General features: G+C 49.7%; 2 protein-coding genes across 2 annotated transcripts in view; one reads left to right on the top strand and one right to left on the bottom strand.

The window, feature by feature from the left end:
* Positions 1-6,866, bottom strand: part of USP31 (ubiquitin specific peptidase 31) — a 40,944-nt gene extending 34,078 nt beyond the window's left edge. Inside the window, exon 1 of the mRNA XM_067306644.1 lies at positions 6,252-6,866. Within this exon, the coding sequence (XP_067162745.1) occupies positions 6,252-6,866 (615 nt within the window). The remainder of the gene's footprint in view (positions 1-6,251) is intronic.
* A 3,437-nt stretch (positions 6,867-10,303) lies between these two features.
* Positions 10,304-22,860, top strand: SCNN1G (sodium channel epithelial 1 subunit gamma). Its single transcript, XM_013944740.2, has 12 exons — positions 10,304-10,685; positions 11,760-12,054; positions 12,498-12,691; positions 13,660-13,763; positions 14,213-14,376; positions 17,067-17,165; positions 18,393-18,510; positions 19,036-19,114; positions 19,198-19,255; positions 19,812-19,873; positions 20,075-20,150; positions 20,585-22,860. Exons 1-12 carry the CDS (start codon positions 10,369-10,371, stop codon positions 20,972-20,974), a joined length of 1,956 nt encoding a protein of 651 aa, XP_013800194.2. The 5' UTR covers positions 10,304-10,368; the 3' UTR covers positions 20,975-22,860.
* Positions 22,861-23,662: the final 802 nt, after the last annotated feature.

Below are 23,662 nucleotides of genomic sequence, written 5' to 3'. Positions count from 1 at the left end.
GCAAAGCAGGGCATGGAACAACACAGATCCAATTAAGCTTCCTAACAACACGTTTTTCTCACCCATTCCATAAGTTGCCAGACATGACATGGCTTTATACTTTCAGCGTTTAAATGTTTGTGGAGGTGGTGTGGAAATCAAGATTTCAGAGTTCAGAACACAGAATATGCTTTGGCAATGACACGATCAGCCTTCCAGCCCTAAGCAGGGTCATATCTAATGGCCAACCTTTCAGGGCTATCTCACAGAACAACACGCAGCTGCAAAGTTGCTTTACATTGATTTCTCTTCCATTTCCTCCCTCCTCCCCTTCGTCGTTCCTTCCACTGGTTTCCTTGACTTCTGTGGATGAACAGCTATGCCGCATTTGCTCTCCTCTGTTGCAGAATTCCCTTTACAAACCAGTGAATCCAGCCTCCTGACTTCCCAACTTGGCTTTCTAACCCTGCTGGATTTCTTCTTTCATACAGAGACACAAAAGAAGAGGACATAAAGGGTGGACAGTTCTGCTCGCAGCAGAAATATTTGAGGAACAAGCAGTTGACGCTGTCCAGAGTAAAAGTAACTGGCCACTGGGCTAGACACAGAGAGCAACATAATTAAAGATTACCTGCACGATCCCATTTCACATATAGTTGGATCCATCAGCCAAGCACATGGCTCTAGTGAGTAAAGGGGCTTCCAGCTAACAACCGGGCATGGCCCAAATCTGACCGGGCAACCCCATGCTAAGAACTGCTGTCATTTAATCTACAAGAAAGTAGTAGATAAATAGTGATTACGTCAATACTTTGCAGGAGTCGCTTCATAATTCAGAAGAGTTATTTATTAATTCACAAAGAAATGACCAACACAGCTTGCAGACTGCTTGCCCCAACAGCAATATTTACATTAAAAGTGTTTCCAAAACATGCACACCTTGAAACCTTAAGTTTTATGCATAACTACTATTAACTATTATTCATAACACAAGTGAAAAAAATGGAAGCAGCACTGTTACCCCAGCACCATAACCCCTGCTTAACTAACAGGGATTCATTCTGGGTTCACAGCTAATTCTGATAATCCAAATAAATCAAGTTCATATGATTTTGTCGTGTTTGCTGCATACACTACAGGTCACATAAATATTGTGGTCTTCATCTTATAGAAGAAAAGAATCATCAACACAGTAGTTCTAGCATATAAATGGTCCTGAGAAATACTAACACACTTCAGCTTGCAACTAACTTTAGCTATGAAGAAAGTCTCAGAATAGACAGTAGCCTCATCATCCACAGAGGATCAAAACTACAAGGAAGAAGAGTTAGAGGATTTTGGATAAGGTTGTATAAACAATTTTTCAAACCTCGTTAGTTTAAATAAAATCCGTCTCACTTAAGAGCCTATCAGCAGCTTTGAATGTCTTAAACTGATTCCCTATCGCAAAGAACATCCTCTCCACGTTATCTAACACTCAGCAACTTTGCAGGGAAAAATGGACAGTTCCCTGGAAAAAAACAAGCCTGAAGCACAGCTACTGCTTGTACAATAGATGCTTGTTGCTGTTGTCACATCATCACAAAGGGGAAAGAGGAAGCACGAGCTGCAATATTGGCCTTAGTTAGGAAAGCAGCAGCTCTGTTTAGGCAAGAAAACAAAAACCACTGAGCAATCAGGAGAAAACAATTGTTAAAACAAACTGCACAAGAGCATAGGAACAATAGGAAAGAGTCACCCAAAGCAGAGGGGAGAGGAAGGAAAAAAAAAAAAAGAGAGAAAAAATAAATCATCCTCTCTGCCACCATGTCTCCTTAAGCTCTCCCTAGGAAGCCCTGCAGAGCTCTCCCTTACACTCCCGTTCCCAGGGTTTCTACCTGAGGAGTCGAATCAGTCTGTCTCCACCAAGTCCTTCCCTGCTCTTTCCCTACTATTGCAGCCTTCTAGAGCCCTGCTTCCCAGGCCCCTTCCCAACTCTCCCCAGCTCTTGAGCACTTGTGGAGACGTGGCTCACCGGGGCTCACTTTTCCTTCCTCCTACTTCGGTTTCTCTCATACTCCATAGTAAACAAGACACACGTGTATGCAGTAAGCACTTCAGTTAGAGAGGAGAAAATAAATAAATAATGGAAGGATACATAGAACTTACACAGCACTTAATCAGAGAGAGCAAACATTTCCAAAGTCGTCTTTGTTTCCTCACCTTGGGGATAGGCTGTTGCAAATAATCTAAGGAGTGCTCTGCACCCATCTGATCCACCTGGCAGGAACTAAAACCAAGGCAGCTGCACAGACACCTCAAACAAAGGTGCAGAGCAAAAAAATCACAGACTTCAAAAAACGCTCAGAATCACCTGGCTCTCAGAGAGAAACAAACCTCAGGTTTGAAAAGCAGGAACTGGCAGAGAGACACCCTCGCGTTTCAAGTAGATCTGACCAAAGATGATATACTACTTTCTAGCTATGGGACATTTCGCCTCCCCTCACTACAAATTAGCTCTTGCAAGGCTACCTCTTGGCCTCCAATTGCAAGACAAACCTTTTTACACAAACCACTTGTTTTAATTGGACTTTTTCATTTATAGCAGCAGGACTACATGATTCATGAACCGTGGGCTGTATAATTTCCTGAAGATCAGCCTAAAAAAAAAAAAAAAAAAACACGCTTCAAATACTACCAAGACAAAATAGTTAAGGGCAAAGAGTATCTAAAAACCTGCCCACTCAAAGGTCTCTGTCCACAAGAACTCAGGAAGACAGTCTCTTACAAAGTAATTTCCTCTACCCCAGAAGAAAAGCCTACAAATATAAGAACCAGCAAGAGTACAGGTGTCATCTTTTACCTTAAAATACATCTGGCACCTGCACATAAGTGTTTTCCATTAGAGACAGAGAATCAGGAACTGTCTTTACCCAACCATATTTAGTGCCAAAAAAGAAAGCCAACCAACCCATGAATTTCTCAGCATGGTGGCTAAAAAGCTTTTCAAGTATCAAATAAGTATTACTGGTAAGTTGGATTGAAAGCACAAAATTACTTTCCTGAAAACACTTTTCACTCTTAGTAAAATTAAAACAAAGAAAAAAGTAGGACTGAATATTCTCTAGCTATCTGGAAGAAGCTTTGAGGGATGTTTTTCTTGTTTTGGGTGGAAGGAGAAGTTTCCAGACTGAAAATGCCAATCCTCACCTTTCTCAGATATAAGCCTGCTGCTTATACCTTTAAATTAACAGTGCAAATCTGCTGGTGAAGACAATTTTAATTAAGAACAGTGGGTTTAATAACAGGTTCAGGCTACCTAACTGTCTTCAAAGGCACTGATTTACCATTAAAAGTAATTGACCCTTGTAAGGAAACAGCCGAGTAGTTGACATAATGATAAAGTCATTCTGAATAAGATATAGGCCTGTTGATATTATGCAGCTATGAATAGGACCTACTTGGACAAGATCCCCCACAGCCAGATGCTTTTTAAAAACCTCCAGGGGACTTGACAGGTAGAAGATTGATGTGCTCCAGCTACATCAACAAAGAGTAGAAAAGCATTCACTTACCATTAGTGAGATTTTGAGAATAAGCAAAGAAAGTTCCACTATTAAAAAAAAAACTTGGAACACAGCCTTAATTTAATATATATATCTCTGTTTCTCTTCCTCTTTCTGTCACTCTTATCTGAGCACCCCTACTTCAGGCCTTCATAAACAGCATTTCTTGGCCTAAAAACTGGTCTGCTTTCCCCTTTGATTTTATCAATTGCAGTGGTAAAAGATAATCCCACTCTCTCAACCTTTTATTCCTTTTTTCCATAAACTGTCATGATTATAAGACTATTACTGCAAGTTCAGGACATAAATAGCCAGTAAAACTTGCATTTTGAAATCTATCAATATCAAGCAGTCAAAAGAAAAACTGGGAACAGTTTATGTAGATGCCGTACATTAAGTGTTTAAGTTGTGGATTACTCGAGAGAAATTTTGTTCTCTGTCAGAAAGCAACTAGCACAGTGAAACAAGGAAAGAGGGAAGTGCCCACCAGTACCTCCCAAACTGGAGGCATTAAAAATGCAGTTCGGTGGGTCAGTTTGTCCAAGGCTACACTATCAATGAACAGTTCTGAAAGCAGGAGAGTCAGGCACGGCCCCTACCCAGCACCTATGCCCAGAAGCTGCCGACTCTGCAGTCACCAGTGCTAAGCATCCTCCAGAGAGGACACGCACCCTCGTCAAAGGCAAACAGCCGGACTCCCCAAAAAACAACACGCATACAACAGTGAGACTACAATTAAAAGGCAAGCCTGGATACAACAGCCTGGAAACAGGCAAGAGAAGCAAAGGGACAAGGTGCTGACCATGGATCAGTCCAAGTGAGTGAGGATCCCAAAGACTGCTGACACCTCGTAGGAGTCTCCAGAGACACCCTGCTCACAAGCGCAGCAGGGCAGGTTGTTGACGCCTCTCTTCTACAGAGTGGAAGCTCAGGACAAACAGCCGTCCCATCACCTGACAGACACCAGGAGAGAGCACAGCACACGGGTGCCTGCGGTCTTTCCCTGCTGCAGCACGTTTCGACTGAAGGCAGCAAGCACTTTAGAACTTATGCACTATGTTATTGGCTGTATTTTTGATATATCTGTGCATCCCCTCTTCAACTCATTCTGCAAGAAAATCAAACGTTTTATACACCAGGGAATCACTGTAATTTTTTTAATAATCAAATTTAACAATATTCTTGCTCCTCTGAGAAGCAAGGTAGGCCTGGAACATTTTTTAAACTATTTTGTCTGATCATCCCATCCAAAACATTCTAGCATGTTTTTAAACTACAGGTCCAAAGTTCATGTCCTCTATTATAAGATTTCCCCCAAGAAATGGGTGAATGTAATGACTAGTGGCACAGCATTGTCCAGTCGTTCAGGGAAGGAGCTGGGGAGGAAAAACCTGTCCAAACAAAACGGTGCTATGAATGTTTAGGTAGGCAGAACGCTACCATGTTAAACCAGAGCTGGTAAAGACTAGGAGGTTACAGCCTCTTACTCCTGCAAGTTATTTGCAAATCATTAGAAGCCTGGGTTGAATTTAAACGAACCTTTGAGAAGCACGCTCTTATTCAGCGGCTGTCTTTCTCCGATGCATACACAGCCAGAACTCCGAGAAATTAAAACTAATTCCTGTTGTCTTGCCTTAATGTCTTGCCAGTTGACAAAGGTATGAAGCAGCAAAATGGATGCTTCTACCAGTGAAAAAAGCAACAGAGTTGTTACCCTGCTTTGAACAGAATCTCGGTAACAAGCACATGGGCAGGCCAGAGGCAGACTCTCGATCTCACACGGGTGACAAGAGCGGAGGCCACCTCGACTGGCAGTTTGAACATTGATACTGTCAGTTAACCAGATACTGTCTTCGGGTTTTGAGTTTCTGCTTTTTTTAAAAGGATACTTGGAAGCTAGAATAGCTTTCTAGAAGTACTAAACAGCTGATGAGGCTAGAGAGGTATTTTTCATACTGGAACCATGCTCTGTATCTGATCCAGAAAAAAAAAAGTTACTACCTATACCTTGTTCAGAAATCGGGCATACAGAATCACTAATATTGGGTCTCGTGAGCCCTATATGTTGAGTCTATACTGTAAAAATCACTACCACAATTGTGCACTTGCACCAGCAGTAAGTGCTCAGACCAGCAACAAAACCCCTGCCCTGTTCTGAGGGGGGAAACGCACAGCTCGTGGAGCTCCCTGCAACATGGGGCAAAACGCGTCCTGCGCGGTCGCGATTACAGGCGGGAAGCGCCTCTCTTGCAGCAACGCACGAGAACCTAACTCTGCAAACACACGGGCTAAGCGAGAAACCACGAGCCTGACCACCTCGAAGTCAAACAGAAAGGGGAACGAGGGAAAATAAACACCGTTACAGGCTGCTCAGCGAAGAAGAGCGCTGTGCTACTCAACTCCTTAGCGCCCGGCCGTCTCACCTGTAAGGTGATGAGCTTTTCGCCAGTCAGAGCCCCAAGCTGGCAGACCAGTAACGCGCTGCGGTTCAGCCGCACCTGGAGAAGGCGACGGAAACGCTGACCGCTGCTAAGGGCGGCTTGGGGGCGAGGGGCGGCCAGCGCCGGCGGACACGAGGCGAGCGGGGGCCCGGCGGGAAAGGCGGCGGGCAGCTCCCGAGGAAGCGGCTCCGGGGCGGGACCGGGCGCGGGGGCAGAGGAGGTGGAAGGGGCCGCGGGGAAGGGCGAGGAGCTCTGCGGGAGCCGCCGCGGCCGGGGCGCCCCTCACCTTGAAGTCGCGGCTGTGCTGCGGCGTGTACTCCAGCGTCCACAGCGCCCGCACCAGGTGCGCCAGCTGCTCCGTGACCTCGCCGGCGCCCGGCGGCGCCCCGCCGTCCCCGGGCGGGCTGCGCGGCGGCGGCCCCGACCCCGGGCCCGGCTCGCCGCGGAACTGCTCCAGCGCCAGGTACTCGGCGAAGAGCTCGGTGTTGCTGAGGCACTGCAGGATGGCGTTCATGAAGCACGTGTTGCCGTGGTTGCGCAGCCCCGCCACGCCGGGCACCGCCTCGGGGCCGCTCTCGGCCCGCGGCGGCGGCGGCTCGGGCTCGGGGCTGCGCGGCGGGCCCGGCTGGAAGCAGCTGCCCAGGCCGCCGGCGGCCTGCGGCGGGGGCAGGCGGGGGGCGTGCGGGCCGCGGCCGGCCTCGGGCTCGCTGCTGTAGTGCGACAGCGTGGAGAGGGTCTTCAGCACGCGGCTCATGAAGCCGCCGAGCGAGCGCGCCGGCGCCGCGGCCGAGCCCGAGCCGCCGGCGCCCGCCCGCCCGCGGAACAGCCGCTTGCTGAGGGAGCGCTTCTCCTTGGCGCTGCCGGGGGCGCCGGCCGCCCCGGCGCCGCTCACCCGCGACATGGCTCCGCGGCCCAGCGCGCATCCCCGGCCGCCGCCGCTCACCCCTCCGGCCGCCGCATGCCCCGGCGCGGCGCCGGGGCCCGGCTCGCCTCCGCGGCTGCCGCGCTCCGCGCCGGGCCGCAGGCGGCAGCGGCTCCCCGCCTCACGGCGCCTCCAGGGGCGGGGCGGGGCGCCGCGCTCACGTGCCCGCCGCGAGGCCGCGCCCGCCATGCCGGCGCCTGGCGAGCGCCGCCGCAGCGCCGCCGCCATTGGCCGCCGCGCGCCGCCCGCCATCTTTAGTGCTGGCGGGCGGCGGCGGGGTTAGGCGCCGCCGCGAGGGGAAGGCGCCGGAGGCGCGCGCGCGCTGCGGCGGCGCGGACGCCCCGGCCGGCCCGGCCCCCCCCCGCGGCGAGCCCGCCCGGCGGAGGCGGAGGCGGCAGCGGTGCGCGCGGGAGCCCGCGGCCCGCCCGGGGGCGCCGCCGGCCGCGCAGCCACCAGCGGGGCCGCCTCTCGCAGCCCCTCGGTCACCAGCGGCCATGATCCCTCATGTCCCCTTCAGTCACCAGCGGCCGTGGTCCCTCACGTCCCCCCTCGGTCACCAGAAACCATGGTCCCTCACATACCTTTTGGTCACCAGCAGCTGTGGTTCCTCACTTCTCCCTTCAGTCACCAGTGACCATGGTCCCTCACAATCCCCTTGGTCACCAGCGGCCGCGGCCCCTCAAAACCCTCTTGGTCACCAGCAGCCATGGTCCCTCACAATCCCCTTCAGTCACCAGCAGCCATGGTCCCTCGTGTCCCCCTCAGTCACCAGTGGCCACAGTTCCTCACTTCCCCCTTCAGTCACCAGTGACCATGGTCCATCATGACTCCACTCGGTCACTTACAGCCGGGGTCCCCCCACAACCCCTCGGGGACAGTATTCCCATCAGCTGGGACAGACTGCTTCCGCAGGCTGCCACCCATGACCGTGCTCATTCCGACGAAATGTCCCCGTGCGCCTCAGCCGCAGAGCTGCCGCTGCCTGTCACCGCTGTCCAGCCTGCCACCGGCTGCCGTGGCGTCACCAGTGGCTGTGCTCCATCACTGACTAATGTCACACCAGTCTGGCAATCCCAGCAGACGACAAAAATCGTGGATAAGAAGTGACTTTGCTGTCATGAGATATAATTAATAATAAAAACATTAGAAATAATGCTAATAGCCCACATTTACCTTGAATTACAGCGTGGGAAACCCCCTCTTCCAATCCCAGCGAGTACCGTAAGCTATTGTAGTGTAAATCTGATGTCAGGTATCCATGAAACAAACTCACGGATGAGCCTGCTTCTTGTCTGAACTTGAGCTGCGTTGTATTTTCTGCTAATCCTGACTGCGGGCACCTGCCATTCCGCTCTCCATAACCCTCTCCGCCCTCCCGTCCCTGTTGCTGTTCTACTGCATCCTCTCCTCACAGCCTTCCTTTCTCTATTTTTCCGTCCCACCCAGGCTCTCCTCCTGCCCCGCAGTTTCATGGCCTCATCTCGGCATTTTGTGCAGATTCAAGTGACACGCACAAGTTTCAGACCAGGGCCGAGAAGACAATGGTGGCTTCAACCCACGGATGCCTCCCAGTCCAGGGAGGTGACAGAGGCCCACTGCCACACACACAGCGGAGGAGGTCTCCCCTCCGAAGTACCTGCGATCCGAGCAGAAGAGCTGGAGCTGAAGCGCCCGCCCGCACGGAGACCCCCGACACCACACAGAGTCCCCAGGATAGCCGCACGGAGACCTCCAACAGCCTCACAGAGACCCCAACACTGCACGGAGACCTCCAACAGCTGCACTGAGACCCCAACACTGCATGGAGACCTCCAACAGCTGCACAAAGCCCCCCAGACAGCCACACAGAGACCTCCAACAGCCTCACAGAGACCCCAACACTGCACGGAGACCTCCAACAGTTGCACTGAGACCCCAACACTGCATGGAGACCTCCAACAGCTGCACAAAGCCCCCCAGACAGCCACACAGAGACCTCCAACAGCCTCACAGAGACCCCAACACTGCACGGAGACCTCCAACAGCTGCACTGAGACCCCAACACTGCATGGAGACCTCCAGCAGCTGCACAAAGCCCCCCAGACAGCCGCACAGAGACCTCCAACAGCCTCACAGAGACCCCAACACTGCATGGAGACCTCCAACAGCTGCACAAAGCCCCCCAGACAGCCACACAGAGACCTCCAACAGCCTCACAGAGACCCCAACACTGCACGGAGACCTCCAACAGCTGCACGAAGCCCCCCAGACAGTCACACAGAGACCCCAACACCGCACAGAGACCCCTGACAGCCACACGAAGACCTCCAACAGCCACACAGAGACCCCCCAACAGCGCAGGGAGACCTCCAACAGCCTCACGGAGACCCCCAACACTGCACGGAGACCCCCGACAGCAGCCCGGACCCCCCCAACCTCGCCCGGGGCCGCCGCCGGGGCCCCCCGCCCGCCGGCTGGCGGCGCTGCGCGCCCGCGGAGCGGAGAGGGGCGGAGAAGGGCGGAGCGGGGCCGGGCGGAGCGGGCGGGCGGCGGGGCCGGGGCGGGCCCGGGCCGGAGGCGGGCGGCGGGGTAGGTGCGGGGGCGGCCGCCCGCCGCGCCATCGCCATCGCCATCGGCAGCGGCGCCGGGGCCGGGAGCGCAGAATGGCCCCGTCGGGCCCGGCGGGCGGCCGAGGTGAGGCGGGCGGGGGCCGGGGCCGGGGCCGGGGCGGGCACGGCGCGGGCCCGTCGGCTCCGCGGGGAGCTGGGTCCGCCGCAGCCACGGGCTCACCTACGAGATGCGATTCCACCTGGAAAACGCTCTTTTCCGGCTTTTAAAATCGCTGGAAATGGCCGCGTCTCGCTGGACTCGCTGGATTTGGGCTGCTCTGCGGCTTTCCTCCGGCTGCAGCTCGAGGGGAAGCGGCTCGGCGCAGAGCCCGTCCCGTCGGTGCAGGAGCTGTGCAGTTGTCACCTAAATGGGGCAGCGACAGCTTCTGGCTGTAAAGTACTCAGAAACACGGCGGGACGGCCTCAGGGAGCTGCAGGAACGGAGGCGACAGCGTGCTGCGGTGCCTGGGCGTCTCGGGGTGCCGCACGGTTCCCCACGCCGCAGGCTGCCCGCCAGCGCAGCTCTCGCACCTGCAGCTCCGCACGCCCAGCCCCAGCCCAGAAACGTCGTCACCTGGGAGGCGCTGGGCTGGGCCTGGGGCTGCGTGTCACCGCAGGAGCGATCGCGAGCGTGGAGGTCCCGCTTCGTATCCCGCACGTTCATCGCAGACTTGCTCACCCGCACCCAGCTCCTGTTCGCAGGATTGTACCCGGGGGTGTTGGCCTGGCCGGGCCGGCTGCCGCTTTGCCGAAACAGAGGCGCTCGGGAGATAGGCGGGCGGCGATTGCCTGTGCCGTGTGTGCATGTCTCCGCTCTGCCTCCTCTAGGGACGTGGCCGGCAGTTGCCAGCAGTTCTCAGGCGCCTTGTCTCTCTCCAGCTGCAGCCTGTGCCATGGCTCCTGGGAAGAAGATCACGGCCAAGATTAAGAAGACTTTGCCAGTGACGGGCCCCCAAGCGCCAACGCTCAGCGAGCTGATGAAGTGGTACTGTTTGAACACCAACACGCACGGCTGTCGGCGCATTGTGGTGTCCAGGGGACGCTTGCGCAGGTTCATCTGGATTTTGCTAACTCTGAGCGCTGTTGGACTGATCCTGTGGCAGTGTGCTGAGCTCCTCATGAACTATTACAGCGCTTCAGTGTCCGTCACGGTCCAGTTCCAGAAGCTGCCCTTCCCTGCCGTCACTATTTGCAACATCAACCCCTACAAGTAAGACATATGGATCCTGGGAGGTTTCCCCGTTCTGGCAAGCCTGCTTCGTCCACGAGAGGGGGGAGAACCGGTCCCTCACAGCCAGAAACGGGCGTGCTTTCGGGGACCCATGCAGGCAATTCTCATCTAAATTCATCTTCTCTTAATTATCCTAGCACCAAACCTCTTCAGTGGTCTTTTCTTGCTGCTCTGCGGTGCTGCTCTTTAGCAGCCTTTCCTTACTGTTAGTTTTCCCTCTACAGCACTTTGAGTAATGTACCTACCTCTGCACTAATGCTCTTCAGACACTTGTGGATTATAATCACATCCTTCACTTACTGCCTGCTAGGGCTATTTAGCTTTCAGCTCAAGGCAGACCCTGATCATTTCTGTGGTTGCCTTTAAATTCTCTTTTTTCCCCAGGGCTAGAGTTTCAAGGATTATAAACAACACCTGTCTCCTGAAGAACGGCAAGGGGACATCTGTCACCTGTTTTTTTCTTATAGGATGCTTTGGCATTAACAATCAACAATTAAGCTGTTTTTTCCTGCCTAATTACACTTTACATTGATGTCTGTTCTGCTGTCAGCTGTCCATCTCAGTCCCTCCAGGCATTTCAACTCTCTGGGTCCCTCTTGTCTCTAGGAATCTGTGTCTTAGATGGTATTGCCACAGATGTAGTAGTCTCATTTTCCCACTTGAGTCCTTTTACATTTCCTGTCTGCCTCTTTGATCTCTCCTGTGTTTTACAATTCTTCTCCTTGTGGTAATACCCTGGAACATGCACTGTATCCTTGGGCTTACTAACAAAACCTTCGAGGAGTTTTGGGAGTCTGTGAGCACTTTCTCCGTAGCTCAGTCTATTTTGCTTATGATGGTCCTTTCTCTGAGATCCCTCAGTGGGCATAACTGTGCCTGCCCACACTGATTTAATTCATATAATACTAAGAAGGAAAGAATTGACGGTCAGTCTGCGACAAAAAATTCTGTCCCGGGTGATTAGTTTCACAGTGCAGTGGACAAAATACTGCAATTAAGTGGTTAGATGAGATGAATGACACATAGTTTTATATCGCATTTTCTCTAATGCAGGTACAGTGCAATGAAAGACTATTTATCTGAATTGGACAAAGAGACAAAAAATGCTTTGGAGACTTTCTATGGATTTTCAGAGGGCAAATCCAAGGTGCGTCGTTCAGTTGGTGATGGGAACGCAACAGGGAGTGAATTCTTCAAACAGATTCCACTGCTGAAATTTGAAGACTTCCCTAAGACAGTTACCAACCTTCACAGTGGCCAGAAGAGGAAAATTGAGGGCAGTGTCTTTCACAAAGATTCATCCATAGTAAACTCCGGGGATTCAAATGATATCATCGGCTTTCAGCTGGTAAGTGTCACTCTTCCTTGGCCAGCAAGTTCCTTGCAGGGGCAAGGGATGGGTGTTTGGGTTGGTGTCACACACACCAGTTTTCTTGCTTGCATAGATGGCATTATGGTGAATAAAACTCCATATACTCTTTTGTCCGTTTTGCCATGTGTCCATGGCTGCCTGCAGATTCATCTGCAACTCTCCAGAAGAGAAATGCCTTCCTGAAGCCAAGCCAAAATAGGCTTAGTGCCACCCGTGATCTTTTCCTTTGAGCCTGAAACATTTGACCCTGATTTTTAGCCCCGAATGAAAGGTTTTTGGTGCCCATTTGTCCCCTTGCTGCCACTATAACTTCATACTTGATTATTACTGGGGAAAAGAAACTATATCACACATACTTGATAGAATACGTCATTTCTTTTCATCTGAAGAGAATGCTTTTTCCTTTTTGTAATTACTAGTGCGATGCAAACAACAGCAGCGAATGTGCCCTTTATACATTCAGTTCTGGTGTTAATGCTATCCAAGAATGGTACAAGCTGCATTACATGAACATCATGGCACAAATTCCCTTGGAGACTAAAGAAAAATTGAGCTATTCTGCCGACGACCTTCTACTGACATGTTTCTTTGACGGCCTGTCTTGTGACAAAAGGTCAGTGCACAGAAAATACCTGCTAGTTTAACAGCTTGTTACTAAATATACAGTATGTAGGAACTGAGCATTTGCTATTTGCTGAATTCCAGCAAGTACCACTTCCATTTTTAAATGAAAATAAACATTCAGAGCTTCGTGCAGTTTAATTACGTTCTTTAATCTCATTTGTCTTAGTGTTGCACTGTCCACATTTCAGAGAAATCCTTATTTTCTTGACAGAGTGAGATCTACCTGCCTGTGATTTTGGCAATGCAATTCCGTGTGTACTGGTAGCAGGAGAATCATTCTGTAATACTGGGATTGACAGCAGAGTTCTCCCATGCAGCTGTGGGCATAAAATTGCATTTTTACATGGGTTTAGCAACTTCCCAACTGTCACGTGCAAAACAAACTGCACTGTAACTCCCGGCTTAGCAGGTATAGCTGAATCTTTACTGCAAGCATTTGCTTGTGTCTGTAATAGTGCAAATGCATCACAAATTTTCTTGGCATAAAGACTTTTGCTTGGATGGGAGGGGTGGTTCACAGGTAAGAATAAATGTGCTTAAATCATCAGGGTGTTTCCTCAGCCTCCCCTAAATGACAGTGGCTAAGGCAGTGTTTCTGAAAAAATGAGGATTCATGTTCCTTTAGACACTTGGGGCCACTCTGTCCCCCCTCGCCACCACCACTTCCCTGTTAGTTTTGTAAATCTGCTTCCCCCACCCTCTACGTCCCCGTTCCCACATGAAATACTTCTAAACTTTTCATTTCCTGATGCTATTAAAACAGGTCATATTTCCACCTAGTTTCAAGATATTGAGAAAAAAAAACCCACACTTTTCAGCAAATAAAGTGCCTGCCAAAAAGAAAAAATACAATCCTGCTAAGTCTCTGTCAGAAAGAAAATATCCAATTCCACTAAGTCTCTGCCGCAGACAGTTAAAACTGCAGAGGGCAATGTAACAATATTTGATTTCTTTTAGGCACTTCACTCGTTTCCATCATCCACTGCATGGCAATTGCTACACCTTCAACAGTGGAGAAAATGGGACAATCCTGAGCACCTCCACAGGAGGCAGTGAGTACGGTAAGGAAACTGAGTTTGTAGAGGAACTATTAGATAACAAGCAGTTCAGGGAACTGGATCCTACTGGAGAGTGATTGACGTGTTGGCTCTAGATGTACGATCTGATTGGGGAAATGCTTGTTTGAACTAGTGCAAATTATTGCCAGAGAATACAAAGATAATATCATTGCATCACTAATGTTTTCCATCTGAAATCACTGCTTCCCGGTTATATAACATTTAAAAATAAGTTTCAGCTACATTCTAAAGAGACATTTATTATTTGTTGTGCTAGGGTCTGCAGAGGGACATTACTTGCTGCAAGCATCTCAGTTTAGCATTGCAAAGGCATCACTGGGTGTTACAGTTCTACTTAAGGCTAGATAATATTAAGTAAACTGTGCTGCCCTCCTTGATTAGAAAAAATGGCTCTGGTGTAACTCTGCTCCTGCCATGTCTCTGTTCTTCAGGACTGCAGGTTGTTCTGTATATAGGTGAAGCAGACTACAACCCTTTCCTGGTGACATCAACGGGGGCCAAGATCATTGTCCATGACCAAAACGAATATCCCTTCATTGAAGACATCGGCACGGAAATCGAGACAGCAGCAGCAACCTCCATAGGGATGCACTTTGTGAGTGACGGCAATCTTGGTTCAAGGTGCACAGCACCATTTGCATGAAACAGATATAAATATGGTCTGTATGATGTACGAACAGTAGCCAGGAGTTGGAAAAGCATCTAATATCTCACACTTGTACATCTGAAGTGCCCTGGGGAAAATCCTGTGGTAGCCCTTTTCTGAACTGTTTTCCCTTGCTATGGGGCTGTTGGAAAAACAGGTCTTTAAAAACCAAAGAGCTACTGAGGATCTTGTTTCTTCTCCCTTTTCTCCTACCCCTTGGCTTTCCTGAGGATTTTTTGTTTTTCACAGCAAAATCTGTAACCACAGAGGCTCTGTGAAATGCCCTGTTTCGCTTTTGCAATATGTGGATGTGTTCGCATCCCACACACATTCTCAGATCAGAAGAGAAGAGATCAAACTGTAGGTAACTCATATTAGAGTCAGGTCTATAGAGACGACTAAAGCACAACCCACGTAACTGTTCTGTGGGTATAAGAGAGTCTCATTCTGTTTGATTTCTCACTATCCTGGCTGTAAGGAAAATCGTGCAGGCAGTAGCTTGCTGCCTTTGCCAGCTCAATGAAGTGACCTGCCGCTGCTGTCAGCGAGGGTGGGAAGGGCTGGAGTGTGGTGCTCCAGACATCCCCAATTAGTGTAGTGCAGACAAGGCATTTGACCCAAGGGGCTTCTTTCCTTGTAGAGAAGTGAAAGCAGTGCCAGCAGGCAAGGCAAACTTTCCCCTTTCATCTGGATGGGCTGTTAAGTGAGCAATTTAGTTTTGCCATTTCTTTACTGATGGTTGGATCAGATGCATCAGCTAACTTCCTTATCTGTCCTGGCTGGGTGTGCCAGGTCTAGATAGTCCATGCATTAGAAAAGACATTAAAAACAGGGCTGACAGTTTTAAATGTGCAAACAGCTAAATATCTTCCAGCTGTCTGGAAAACTGCAGCACCAACTGCTGGGTCTAACAGCAGGGATAAATGCTACCTGACAAACAAAAAGTGAATAAAAGGTATCAGAACAAAAAGGGTGGAGAGGAGGCAAAGTCTCACAGAAGTGTATTTTTTTATAACTATTATACCATACAGTAGAAAGTCACTGCAGATAGAGTCTCAATGTTTAATTTAATATTTTCTTGGCAGAGTAGATTTGAACTGTTGCATACAATATAAAAAACAAGATTGAACATATCTTGGTAGCTATGTTTAAGAGATTTGGCATGACTGCATCTTAACATATCAGCTAAAATAGAAGCTGGACTCAATTTCTGGACCTAAAGCAAAAGCCTGCATGTTGGTGATCACTGCATTGGCACTAAAAGACGACTCCTAGAGGGCTTAGCAGGGAGAGTGGTGATTGTCAGGACAGGGCTACACAACCAAGCGTCCCGATCAGTCCCTGTGCCTGCATCCAAATATGTGTCGGAGGCACAGTGGACATGTGCCACACACAACACTGCACACAGTAGGCTTGAATATGGCAATTCCTGTTTTTCAAATGCAAGCATCAGTGTTTAGGTTATCGTTCATGTATTTCTGCTGTGTACTAGGACTCCCTCCCCACTCCAAAAATATTCCAAGACGTCTGGAATGCAAACAAGGCATTACTTGGTAGGAGTTTCAGTGCTTTAGTTAAATATTTAGTTTGGAAATTATTTCAGTACCTGAATGAACAAGTATGCTTTTGCAGGAGCGTATGCCATGGCAAAAAATTCTATACAAAGGATCTATCATCTGCCAGAAGATATAGCAGCAGGCTCTCTGAGGCAGGTATCCCAGCATTAGATTGTCCACAGAAGTTAAAAGAATAACAAAAGCTGGTTTCATTCAGTTTTCAGAAGTTCCTCCATCTCTAATGTTGATGTCACATATTTCTGTGTTCCCTCCAAAGAGCAATTTGAGCATCTTTCTAAAAGAACTGACTTGCACCATACATGCAACAGTCTTTTTGTTTTAAAGGGGTAAATTCTGCAGAACGATAGTAAGAGTTTGGGCTGAGTGGGGCAAGGCAACTCGTAGGAAGCAGACAGTGTAAACTGAATCGGGCCTTGTGGATCGGGGAGCTCTCATTTCAGAACTCTTTTCTCCAAGCAGAGATTGCGGAACAGGAAAAGCTGTTAGTATTCGAAGGAGAGGAAGGGTCAAAGCAGTTCATGGAAAAAGTCCTGAAGGAGATACAAACATTTTGTTTAGAGTGATTTTAGAGAGGTGCTGTTGAGCACTAGTAAAGCCTGAAGTGCTGTTTTATCCACAGAACAGGAGCAGCCAGCACAACAGCAGCTCAGAACAGTGCAGGTCTTCACAGCAAAAAACCCGCCAGATTGTTTCTCCACCAGGTAAATGATGCATCGTCACTAGGACTTTGCAATGAGAGAAAGAATACTTATGAATTACTCTGCTTTAAAAAAAATCCTCATTATTACGATTATACAATCTCAGCACCCCTGCAGAGGTTTTCAGCAAAGACACCAGATAATCCAGCTACAGCAGTGTTTGGGGAAATGGATACTAAACCAAAAAAGACCTCTTGTTTTGACAAGGGATTGACAAATCATTTGAGATGGTAAAAGGTAAAGATACAGTTCAAACCTGCTCCATTACTTACAGTTTTGGAATTGTAATGAACTACCATACTATTAAATCCTTTGGTTCCTCTGTGATATCCCAAACCAAGATTTATTCTTTTCTGATTCTTAGACTCGGTCTCGCAAGCTCAGCAAACCCTACAGTGACTGCACAGAGACTGGTGCTGACATACCAGTGGAAAATCTCTATAACAAGAGCTACTCACTCCAGGTAAATCTCTGTTGCATTTGGTTTTTTTTCAGTCACTTGAAAACTACCTTCCTAAAAAGCTTTACGATAGTCTGTAGTTCAGGATCTGAGACTGTTAACAGTCCAGGCACAGGGTCACTGTTTTTAATCACTGATGTAAAATACCACAGCACTTTTTAAAATCCAAGTTTTATTCCTAAGTGGTTGATGTTTGAAGTTCCCTTAGGCACTTTGTTAGATAAAGAGAGAACATTAGCTCATTAGGCAATTTTCAAGCAATGTGAGACTGGAAAATATTGGCCAAGTAAATGTTGCAGCTTAGTAACCCTTGAAGCCAGAAATTGTGACCTTTAGGACTCCAAGAATAACAGATACCATCTAATCAGTATCCAGATAGCAGGATGTTTACAGAGTAAGTTTCCACTAATTTTGCATGGTTTCTGTAATTGGGTCCTCTTGGAGAGTGTCAGTTGTTCTGGCACCCTCCGTCTGAAGAACCATAATTATACTAGCTTCTGCCTTCTCTAAATCCTGTGCTTAGGTGGATTTTTATTTTATGGGCTATTATAAATGAAATCTGCTGTGATGTAGTGCCAGGTAAGATCACATGGCCATTATCCCAGGTTTTTAATAAAAGTATTCCACTGAAACTCAGGGCTCAGGAGGGCTGGGACTGGGAACAAAAGACTTGACTACTGGAAATTCTAGAATAAAAGTTTGGTTCCTGCTTGTTCCAACTGACTAATCATTTTAGCACAAAACATCAAGTCCACTGCCCTGTTAATCCGAACAATTCCCAGCCTCCAAACATGCACCAACACAAATTAGTTGAACCTGTGAACGTTTTCACTAGTGAGTCACTTTCCCACACCTAGTTGTTGATTCGTGGATTAGAAGTACCTTTTCCTTGGCCACAGGAAGAACAACTACAATATTGAAGCTTTTGAGGACTATGAAGGAAATGGCGAGCATTCACAGAAGCCCCCACTCAGAAGGAGTTGCATTTTTATTTCTCGTGCTACAATCTTTACCTTCCATGGCACTTTCTGCCTGTAATTGTTTATATTTCGGGGAACGGAGCCTGAAGTCCTGGGGGAAAGAGGTTTTCATCTCCTTGCTACTAGTAATAAACAGAACATTTTTAGGTGGAGGGGAGTCTGGAGCTTGGAGCTCCAGAAATGACTGGGGAGGCAGAATGCAGCAATATGTGTTTCTTGGATGCCCAGCTCTTGGTTTATCTCCCTCCAGATTTGCCTGCACTCCTGTTTCCAGAAGGCCATGGTAGACTCCTGCGGCTGTGCCCAGTATGCACAGCCCTTACCTGCTGGGGCAGAGTACTGCAACTACAAGAAAAACCCCAACTGGAGTAAGTTCCCAGTCATTCAAACACCTCCCACACTGCACTTCCTTCAGTCAGCAAGCACCCTGCTGCCAGCCATGTCCCTTCACAGCACCGTCCCCAGGCGTCACAAACCGGGCTGCCATCAGATTGTCACCTCAGGTGCACAGCTGACCAGAAATAGAGGGGATCTGCCTTAGCTCACCTAATGCCTCATATCACGAAGCCTGGAAACTGCCTTTCTCCTTTAAAGCAGCTTGTCCCTGGTAGTTTTTCTATGTGCTTGTTATGTGTGCACATCACAGAAGTGCTGAGTTGAGAACTTGACTGTGTGAGGCAATCCTGCATGCGTATAGCGAGTGACAACCACTACCCAGAGGATTTTGCAATATTCATAGGGGAAATCTTGTTATCCCCATCACGTAGGTGAAAGCTAAGGCCTGAGGCACACAGGCCATCTACATCCCAGCAGCCCCACTCCAGCACAGGCAGCAAAAGATCATTGCTTCTCCTTCTGGCTTCTCAAACGCACACCTTGTTCTCTTGTTGCAGTGTACTGCTACTACAGACTGCATGAAAAATTTGTGAAGGAGCAGTTGGGCTGTCAGCAAATTTGCAAAGATGCCTGCAGGTAAGTCCTGCCCAACACTAGAAAGAAAATGCTGCGCATGCAGGAGTTCATGCTTACAGCTAACAACCTGCCTTTCTCTCCAGCTTCAAGGAATGGGCCCTCACCACCAGCATCGCCCAGTGGCCGTCTACAGTGTCTGAGGTCAGTTCCCAATTTTGCTCAGGCTGACATCTCCCAGGCAGGGTCCAGGGAGTATTCCCAGCTCCCTCCCCTCGGGGGCCTCAGCCCAGGAGACTTTGTCAGACCATTTCTCCCTTTGCTGGAGGGTGCTGCCAGCCCTGCTGCTCTCACCTCGCAGGGATCCTCAGCAGCCTGGTGGAAGCAGCTCTCGTTGTTTGGATGCAGGTTGCTCAGCCAGAGCAACATGGCAATATGGAAGCGCTAAATAAACCCAGAGACTCAATGCAGAAGCAAGGGGGCCCTGATATATTTGTTAGTGCCTCTCTGATGCTTCTCTCAGAGAATCAGTCTGTAGTGTGAGAAGCCTCCATCTCCAAGGTTCCCCCAAACAAGTTCATCATCTAAGCTATAATTTGGCTCGTGGGCTGGGAGATCCTCTTGGGGACAGCTGCCCGTCACATGCATTTCATTCTGGAGCCAAACCTGGTCTAAATAGGTATGAAGTGTGACCTCCCTTTCCAGGGAATTTCTACACAAGCACTCACAGGTATAACATTATTTTCTTTAACTTTTCCAGGACTGGATGCTTCGAGTTCTCTCTTGGGACAAGGGGCAGAAAATCAACAAGAAGTTAAACAAGTAAGTTTCCATTTATGTATTTCTAGCCTGCACCTCAAGCTCAGATATAATCTCAGCAGCCCTAATGATGGCAATTGGGGAAAAAGCTCCCTTAGAGCGGCCCAGCCCTACTGGTCCAACTGGTTATTTGCATAGTTTTTCAGTATGTTTCATGTTATTGTTTTACTAAACCCTCCACCTGCCTTCTGCTTCCCTTCTCAGAACGGACCTAGCAAATGTCATGGTGTTTTACAAAGACCTGAATGAGAGATTCATTTCAGAGAATCCTGCCAACACAGTAAGTAAATGCAGTGATTCCTGTGTGCTCAGGATCAGGAAAATGTGCCTCTTCCTCTTTGACAGGCTGGAAATTTTCATTTAGCCACAGAAGTGGTCCCATCCAGGCAGAGGCAGGAAACCATCCACAGATGATGCACCCTGGGGCTTCCAGTCCTGCCCTTTGCAGTCTTTTATCCAGAGCAGCTTTTCCAACTATTTAGTCCCAAGTCATGTGGGTAGCCTGCAGGCTACCTGGAATAAACATAGAATTAGCTTCCTGTTGAAGCAGAGCAGAGCAAGAGAGGATAATGGAAACGGCAGAGGAAGGGCCCGCGGTATTCTGTAGCGCTTCCCTCGCGGCCCCAGCTTAGTGAAGCTACCAGTAACAGCAATACACGGACACTTACCAGGCTCCCAAAGGAGCCGATAACCTTGCGCTCCCTTCTCTTCTAGCTTGTCATTCTTCTTTCCAACTTTGGAGGCCAGCTGGGCCTTTGGATGAGCTGCTCAGTTGTTTGTGTCATCGAGATCGTGGAAGTTTTCTTCATTGATTCGCTTTCCATCGTAATGCGGCGGCAATGGCAAAAGGCAAAGAAATGGTGGAATGACCGAAAAAGAGAACAGATGGGGAAGCCATCTCAGGCCAGTGATCTGGACAGACAAGGCCATGATAACCCCGTGTGCATCGATGAGGACCTGCCCACCTTCAACACTGCCCTTCGCTTACCCCTGCCCCAGGAGAACCACCTACCCAGGACTCCCCCACCCAATTACAGCACTTTGCAGCTAGAGACTGCGTTCGCAGAACAGCTGCCTGATACACTAGACGTTGGGCAACACTGACGCATTGTTTATCCACTCATTCAGATGCCAAAATAAGAAGTGGATGCTGAACCCACGTGTCCGGGGTGAAGGGCACGCACCCAAGCAAGCACTGAAGGGTTGTTGGGTCAGACCCTTATTCAGGGATTGAACTTGCGGTCAGAGCTTCTCTAAGCAAAGCTCGGACACAAAAGCCGAGGGCTCAGAGACATTAGGAACTTCAAACAACATCAATTCTCAAGTTAATTATTGCAGGAGATGGCTGGAGCAGGATGTGGCACTGAGCTGGGATGTCTTGCCAGACAGAGGCATACATTAGCAACAAACTGCACACACCCCATTGTGTGTGGGCAGGAATTACTCCACAGCAGAAGATTGATGCCACATTGACTATTAATGCTAATTGCTCTCTGCTGTGTGGCTTGACTTGTGGGAAAAACCCGGGGCTTTCAGGAATGCAGCATGACATTTGTAGGAAGGGGAAAGACAGAGCTTTGGGAAGAGAACAAAATGGATGAGAGAAGCTCTTGGTTTGAATTTTGATTAGTGATCTGATTCCAAAGTGGTTTGAGGAGCTCTTTAGTCTGTGATGAAAAGTTAGGATAGTAACAGATTTGCTTGTAGACAAGTAAAAGAACCTAAGTCATCCCAAAATGGTAATTTTAAAGTGCACGAAATCTAATTTGGAGCACAATAATGAACTGCATACTCTGCAAGCTTGTTTCATTTAACATCGCTCAAGCCAGCCACTAAATATATCCTCAGAGTAGCTCATTAAGCAGCGCGTGGCCTTGGACGCCCGACTTCCCAGAAGCCTCAAAGGGAGGTGAATTCTTGTCCTCCTGCTCAAGCCCCAGGTGAGGACTTTCTTCCCGCAGCCTCCCAGTTCACCAGCCTGCACGCCTGTTTCGGCACCAGCTCCCAGCGCCGGGCTGGGCCCCGGCAGCACTGCGGGGCCCAGGGACGAGGCAGAGCCGTATCCACACTAGGGCCGCAGCGGTCGCTGGAGCTGCGCTGGGCTCCCCGCACGGCCCTGAAGGAAGGAGGATACATCCGCTCCGCCTGTGTGTTGTTAAGCTTGGTGACACTCTGCCCTGGTCCACGCTTCGGTGTCGACACCCATATCCTGCCGCCCGTGCGCAGAGCTGTGCTAATTCCACCTAGCCAGACCCTCCCCGCGCTGCAACCACGGAGACGAAGCCAGTCATTGGGTTTGCGTGCCTGTCATTAAAGGTTGCTGCCTGTGCCCATCCTTAGCAGGGAGGCGAGCCCTCGTCACTGGAATTTCCTGCCTTGCATCCGTGAACAAGAGCACTCAGGGTCCAGTTCTGCAACCTCCCAGTCAAGCAGCAGAAACGCCAGCTGGGTGCAATGGCAGCAGCTCTGAACGCAAAGCAAAGCTGTAGTTTATCTTCCTAAAACTGTAGCTTACCTTCCACCAGAAACATTTCCCTGCTCAGGTTTGCTGTGCTGCTGCACAGACAAGTGCAGCAGCACAGCTCACGTGGCAAAGGGAGTTTGTGTCCGGTGCAGCAGCACACGGAGCGGGGACCGCTGCAGCACACGGCCGCAAACACGCTCGTGTCGTGACAGCCTCGGCCTTCAGGCGTCCACGGTCTGGGTGGCAGAATCCCTCCCTAACTCCAAATTCTCCTCCCAGCCTTTCCCTGCCACAGCCTATTTTTAGCAGATTAGAGCACACCGTATAGATATTGAGGAGGAATGTAGCCTACACCAGGTTGGCTGCTTAGGGCTTTTGTGGAGCGTGTGTGGATGTTTGTGAGTGTACATGTGCATGTGTAACAGTCTCTCGCTTTCTCTCTATATATAAACTTATTTTATATAGAACAGTGAGAATCAAGAAAGATTCTTTAATGTGCAATAAAACATATTTTAACTGGATTATTTAAATAGATGATAAACTGAAAAATAAAGATATATTTTTGAATAACTGTTTCTTCCTTTTCCTAAATCAGCAATGCATAGGGTTACTTCCACGCAGGCATCCCTAGACATTATGAAACTTGCCTGTGCCCTCCCCAGGGCTGCTGCACTCTCAGCGGTGCTGAGCGACCAGGCCCAGCGCCCCAGGGCTCCTCTGCAGAAATAGGGCTTTTTCTGCAAAGCCCGGCTGGTCCCAGCTCGAGAGCAGTCCGCGCTGGCTCTCCTCTCCAAGCAGCGGTGCCTCGTAGCAGGAAACGGCGCGATAACGGTGCCCTGAGCACCCGACGGGACAGCAAGCTCCGCGGCCACGTGCGGATTGCTGCGCCGCGTGCCTGCCAGCGCTGATCGCACCCCCGGGGCCGCTCTCCAGCGCAGCCTTTCCTGCAGCCTGTCTGCTTGGGCCGGTCCCCGCGCGAGATGCCTCTCCAAGCCCCCGCGGAGGGCAGAGAGGGACGGCTGTGCCGGACAGGGGACGAGCAACCTCAGAGGGCTCCGATGCCGCTTCCCAGAGCGCAGCTCGGGGCGTTGGGATTGGGGGGGGGGGGGGGCCGGGCGACCTCGGGCAGCTCACCCGCACCAACAGCTCCTTGGGGATGCATCCAATATCCAGAAGAGAAATGCGACTCCCCTGTGCGCGAGCTGTGGGACAAATGAACCTGCGAGGCCAAGGCGTGGAGCAGAGCTCAGCTTAAATAATCTTCCAGGCAATGCCCAAACAAGTGCTTGGCATAAAGACACCGTGTTTCCCTACATCAAAGTTCCTCC

Source organism: Apteryx mantelli, chromosome 16, assembly GCF_036417845.1.
Source record: "Apteryx mantelli isolate bAptMan1 chromosome 16, bAptMan1.hap1, whole genome shotgun sequence".
NCBI classification, from domain to species: domain Eukaryota; kingdom Metazoa; phylum Chordata; class Aves; order Apterygiformes; family Apterygidae; genus Apteryx; species Apteryx mantelli.
The sequence above is the reverse complement of the archived record's forward strand: the minus strand, read 5'-3'. Positions and strand labels throughout refer to the sequence as shown.